Source organism: Vulpes lagopus, chromosome 12 (genome assembly GCF_018345385.1).
Source record: "Vulpes lagopus strain Blue_001 chromosome 12, ASM1834538v1, whole genome shotgun sequence".
Taxonomy (NCBI): Eukaryota; Metazoa; Chordata; class Mammalia; order Carnivora; family Canidae; genus Vulpes; species Vulpes lagopus.
In genome coordinates, this window is record NC_054835.1 from 1,081,736 (window position 1) to 1,088,007 (window position 6,272).

Below are 6,272 nucleotides of genomic sequence, written 5' to 3' on the forward strand. Positions count from 1 at the left end.
ATAAAATTTTTCACCATAAAAAAGATTTTATTTATGTATTTATGTATTTATTTGAGAGAGAGAGAGAGAGCACAAACTGGGATGGGGCAGATGGAAGAAAACAATAGTTTTTTTTAAAAAAATTTATTTTCTTGGGGGATCCCTGGGTGGCTCAGTGGTTCGGCACCTGCCTTTGGCCCAGGGCACGATCTCGGAGTTCCGGGATCCCACGTTGGGGTCCCGGCATGGAGCTTGCTTCTCCCACCTCTTGTGTCTTTGCCTCTCTCTCTCTCTATATATATATAATAAAAATAAATAAATAAATAAATCTTTAAAAATTTTTCTTTTCAACTGATGGTGTTTTGCTTCCACCAAATCCCACAGTGTAGACTATCTAGAGGTCAAATTGGATTGGACTGAAAACCAAAAGCTGCGTGGAGGTTTTAGTTGGACCCCATGACTGCCTAATCCATGAAATATTTGAAACTCTCAGGGAGGAAAGAGTAAGTGACATTGGTCAAGCACAAGCTTGACCAATGTCAAGCAGGTGACCAACTTACTGAAGCTCACCTCCGGATCCAGATGCTCCTTTTACCTTCCCCCACGTCTCCAGAAGCTGATCTGTGCACATTTGCTACTCGGCTGCCAATCTTCCTCTCAGCCAAGCACAACCCCCTCACGTTTCTCCCATGACAATCTTGGTTGATGAACAAGGAGATGAATAGGAAAGGCAGGAAGCTGATATGCTACTTTAAAGGGATAGCATATTTCCCCTCCCTGGCCTCCAACCTCTAATGTCTGGTTCCCAGCATGCTGCTGCTTTCTCAGCTCCCCATCTCAGAAGGCAAAGATGCCCTGACTCAGGGGACAAAGACCCTCCTGATTGTGAAAGCCCAGGCAGTGTCTCCTGAGTCTGAGCTCTGGTTTGCTGGCCTCGGGGGCCCTTGTTAGGTTGAAGGAGTTGTGGTGTGATGACTTCTCAAGGGAGCTGGTCCTGTGATTGCTCTAAGCAGAGCAAGCGACTGGGGATGACACATAGTAGGGCTGACCCCAGGGGATAGGAGAGCCCTGAGGCTTCCTGTTTTGATTATGGGACTCATCCTAAAACTTCATAACTTCAGCAAAACATCTCAAAGGTGTGTAAGTATTCCCAACTCTGGGTTATCAAGGGTGAACAAATATTATGTTGGTGAATATTTTTATGTTTGGGGAAACAGGTGTGGACCTTGGTGTATTCTAGAACTGGGGAGGTTGCAGTTTTCAAGGGATTCAGTGAGGGTACATCAGTGGTGTGCGGTGTGTTTCAGTATCTTGGCAGGCATCTAGACTAGCCTTTTTTCTACATGGGATTAGCTTAATGTTAGTTTATGTATATTTAAAGCACAGGGTATGGCAGTGATTGTTGTCATGTTTAGTAAAGGGGCTTTGGAAAAATAGTGTTGGTCTTTCACAGTTAGGCTCAGAAAATTCTTTGAAGGTTAGTGATAAGGAAAGAAGATATTTAGAGCATTGTGGCCTTGCCAGTAAGTTAGTTGCTTTTAAGAATTTACACTATAGAGGTTCCTCACAAAGTTAAAAATTCAACTACCCTACAACCCAACAATTGCACTACTAGATATTTAAAGACACAAATATGGTGATATGAAGGGGCATATGCACCCCAGTATTTATAGCAGCAATGTCCCCAATTACCAAAATGTGGAAAGAACCCAGATGTCCATTGATGATGAATCAATAAAGAAGAAGTGGTAAATATATGCAATGGAATATTACTCAACCATCAGAAAGAATTAAATCTTGTCACTTGCCATGACATGGATGGAACTAGAGGGTATTATGCTAAGCAAAATAAGTCAGTCAGAGAAAGATAAATACTATATGATTTCACTCATATGTGGAATTTAAGAAGCAAAACAGATGAACATAGACAAATGGAAAGGAAAATAAAATAAGATGAAAACAGGGATGCAAACCATAGGAAACTCATAAATCTAGGAAACAAACTGAGGGTTGCTGGAAGGAAGTAGGTGGAAGGATGGGATAATTGGGTAATGGGCTAGGGAGGCACTTGATTTAATGAACACTGGGTATTATATCCAACTGATGAATCACTAAATTCTACACTTAAACTGATAAAAAAGAAAAAAAGAGGGAAAAAAAGAACAAAGAAACAAAATAAGACAAAAATTGGGAAGGAAGTAAACCTTAAGAGATACTGAACTCTAGGAAACAAACTAAGTGTTGCTAGAGGGGAGGCGGGTGAGGGGAAGGGATAAGTGGGTAATGGACATTAAGGAGGGCACTTGATTCAATAAGCCCTGAGTGTTATATGCAACTGATGAATCATTGAATTCTACCTCTGAAACTAATAAAAAATTTAGAAAAGAAAAAAATAGATGGCGAGTACAAAATTGACTTAATTAAACTTTGTAAGAATTGAACTAGATAGGGGGATCCCTGGGTGGCTCAGTCGTTTAGTGCCTGCCTTCGGACTAGGGCATGATCCTGGAGTCCCGGGATCGAGTCCCACATCAGGCTCCCTGCATGGAGCCTGCTTCTCCCTCTGCCTGTCTCTTATAAATAAATAAAATATTTTTTTTAAAGAATTGAACTAGATGATAATAATTTAAAGGGAAAATGATAAAAAATATAAAATACTAGCCTTATCAAATGCAAAAAAAGAACAACAAAAACCAAGTTACTCAGCCTCTGTATATCTGGGTTTTTATCTGAAGAATGAGGATAATGACTATTCCTGGCACTAAACCAGATAGAAAATTGCCTTTGGGTTTTTACACAGAGAATATTGTGTATCATGGTGAACATCATCCATTACAATGTGTAGGAAATGAAACACATTCTGTTGTTGCCCTCAATGTAAATCAATGTCTCACACAATACATATGTGTCTTTTTACTTAACCTCCAGCTTAAGTGTTCAATTTTAATCTACATCTTAGAGCAGCACGACAAAGACGGAAAGCCCTGGATTTGAGTCCTGTCTCCTTCTCCTCTTACTAGTCATGTGGCCGTGATTTCTATTCCTTTTAAAGTGATGAGAACTTTAAAAATCTACTTTCTTAGTAACTTGCAGATATAAAATACAGTCTTATTAACTGTAGTCACCATGCTGTAAGTTGCATCCTCAGAACTGATTCATCTTATACCTGAATAAGGACCCAGAGGCAACTCTGGCCCCTGCATTCTTCCCTGATCAGTGGTGTGCTGAACTACTAATTCACTTAGCTAATCAAGGCTAAGAGTTGGGCTTGTGTTCATCACAGAAACCTGGATAATCCTGCTGTCAGCAATAGAGAAGAAGGAAGAGGCATGATCTCTGTATAAACTGACAGGCCAGACACATTATTTGCTTTGGTGGAAGTTTCAAATTTAGGAAACTCCCAATCTCTCTATTTCTGCCTCTCTTCTCATCCTAAACTACTTTAAAGACTTTCAAAAAGCTAGCAAAACTGATTATAGAAGTTTATTAACGTATGAAGAATACTAAGGGGATCAAAGTAATTGAACAGGTATGAATTAGTACCAGAAATTTTTGTGAAAAGCAGAGGTTTCAATAGCACTTAGAGGGAAAGAAAAAGATGTGGTTTTCTGGAGAAGAAAAAGAAGAAAGAGAGAGGTAGATATGTGGAAATGGAATCTAGGAACTTGGTAGATCTTGAGCCTATTACTGAATCATAATTGTTTCAATTGTTGATGGTTGCAAATGTAAAGAAATGGATACCATTCAACAAGCATGACACATATGAATTATACCTACTGTCCAGGGGAAACAGGGTCCAGAGGAGCAGAGACCCTCATGAGCATGTTCCCAGAGATTCTGGCTAGGACTTCCGCCTGCCCATCAGCTTCCTTAGGCCTTGTTTCAGGTCTTTGTTTCTCAGGCTGTAGATAAAAGGGTTTAGCATGGAGGAAAGAACTGTGTAGGCAATTGTTGCTATGTGGTCCCTGGCACTGTAGGTGGACAGGGGCTGTAAATAGACATAGAAGATGCTTCCATAAAAGAGTATGACCACGGTGAGGTGAGAGCCACAGGTGGAGAAGGCTTTGCGTTTCCCAGCAGCTGAAGGGATCATAAGAACTGTGATGAGAATTCGTACATAAGAGAGAGTGATGCACAGAAATGGAGTCACCAAAACAACAGAACCCTCTGATATTATCACAACTTCATTGACAAATGTGGAGGAACAGGACAATTTCATCAAGGGACTGAGGTCACAGAGGAAGTGGTGGATGACATTGGAGTCACAGAAGGTGAGACTGTTCAGTAGCAGTGTGTGTACGAGTGAGTGGAAGTGGGGAAGTGAGCAGGAAAAGGCCACCAGCAGGACACAGCAGCGGCGGTTCATGGTGGTGACGTAGTGGAAGGGGTCACAGATAGCCACATAGCGGTCAAAGGCCATGACTGCCAGAAGGCAGCTGTCGGTGTTGCCCAGAGCATAAATGAAATACATCTGTGTCAGACACCCAGCATAGGAGATGGTCTTCTTAGAAAGGAAGTTCACTAGCATCCTGGGGACAACAGTTGTTGTAAAGCAAATATCAGTGAAGGACAGGAAACTCAAGAAGAAATACATGGGGGTCTGGAGCTGGGGATCAGAATGGATGGCCAGGATGATGAGTAGGTTCCCTATTATGGTGATCAGGTACATGGTGAGGAAGAGGATAAAGAGTGGCTTCTGGTCCTCAGGCTGGGAGGAGAGTCCCAGGAGAATGAACTCAGAGACACTGCTGGCTTGGTTGGCTTTCTCCATGTCAAAAGCCAACAGAAACAGAGAAGATCTTACCAGTTGATGAACACACATTTCTTCCATAAGTGTAATCACAAACAAGCCCATAACAATGTGTCTTCATACCTTTACCTCCCTCCCTTAAACTCATGAGTAGCTATCATGTGGGCACCTTGTCAACTTTGTGGTGCTTGATCCTGCCACCCCCTACCCCTCTCTCTGAGCTTTCAGACTTTACATGTTTCTGGTGTTGATAGTATGAACTTGGGGAATAATTTTCCTTCAGAAACAGAGTTTAATTAATTCAGTTTAATATTAAATCTTAACAATAGTTGTTTATTGGTTACCAACTTTGTAAAAAATACTCTTCTGGGAGTAGGGACACCACTGTGAAAAAGGGAGAGACAAGCCTGGCTTTGTGAAATATGCATTCTAATGAGGATCTATCTATCTATCCATCATCAAAAAGTTCTACATTCTTAATGAAAAATAAACTACATAAAGGGATAGAGACTGCCAAAGGAAGGGTGGAGAATTTAATTTAGACTACATGGTTTCATTTTTCTCTGTCTATATAAAAACAATTTTTCAGTTATGTCATGCTAAGATTTATCTTTGAATCTCCTTGTCAGAAATTGTGTATTTGGGGGAGGAGGGGCAAGATGGCTGAAGAGTAGGGTCCCCAAGTCACCTGTCCCCACCAAATTACATTGATAACCTTCAAATCATCCTGAAAATCGACGAATTCGGCCTAAGATTTAAAGAGAGAACAGCTGGAATGCTGCAGAGAGAAGATTTCGCGCTTCTATCAAGGTAGGAAGACGGGGAAAACGAAATAAAGAAACAAAAGGCCTCCAAGGGGGAGGGCCCCGCGAGGAGCCGGGCTGAGGCCTGGGCGAGTGTCCCCAGGACAGGAGAGCCCCGTCCCGGAGGAGCAGGAGCTGCACCAACCTGCCCCGCGGAAAGGCCTCCCGGGGAATTGGAGCAGGATCCCCAGAAAGGCGGGGATGCCCTCGGGCTCCCTGGGACACTAACAGGCACCTGCGCCCGGGAGAGTGCGCCGAGCTCCCTAAGGGCTGCAGCGCGCACGGCGGGGCCCGGAGCAGCTCGGAGGGGCTCGGGCGGCGGCTCCGCGGAGGGGGCTGCAGGGCGGGAGCGGGAATCCAACAGTGCAGGCTCCGGAGCACAGGGCGCCGGGACACAGCCCAGGATCCGGCCTCCCCCGGGACAGGCAGAGGCCGGGAGGGCCCAGGACAGCGAGGACGCTCCTGCCCGGAGCTGAGCAGATCAGCGGCCCCGCCCCAGAGCCCCCGGCCCTGCAGACGGAGAGCCCCGGATTTACTGCGGGAGCTGACTCCAGGGCTCCAGAGCTGGCCCCACCACTGTGGCTTCCTCCCGGAGCCTCACGGGGTGAACAACCCCCACTGAGCCCTGCACCAGGCAGGGGGCAGAGCAGCTCCCCCAAGTGCTAACACCTGAAAATCAGCACAACAGGCCCCTCCCCCAGAAAACCAACTAGACGGACAAATTCCAAAGGGAAGTCAAG

General features: G+C 44.3%; 1 protein-coding gene across 1 annotated transcript; it reads right to left on the reverse strand.

Annotated features, from left to right (window-relative positions):
* Positions 1 to 3,820: 3,820 nt before the first annotated feature.
* LOC121473158 (olfactory receptor 1L8-like) lies at positions 3,821 to 4,750 on the reverse strand. The gene has a single exon (XM_041725190.1). It carries the CDS (start codon positions 4,748 to 4,750, stop codon positions 3,821 to 3,823), a length of 930 nt encoding a protein of 309 aa, XP_041581124.1.
* Between the last annotated feature and the right edge of the window lie 1,522 nt (positions 4,751 to 6,272).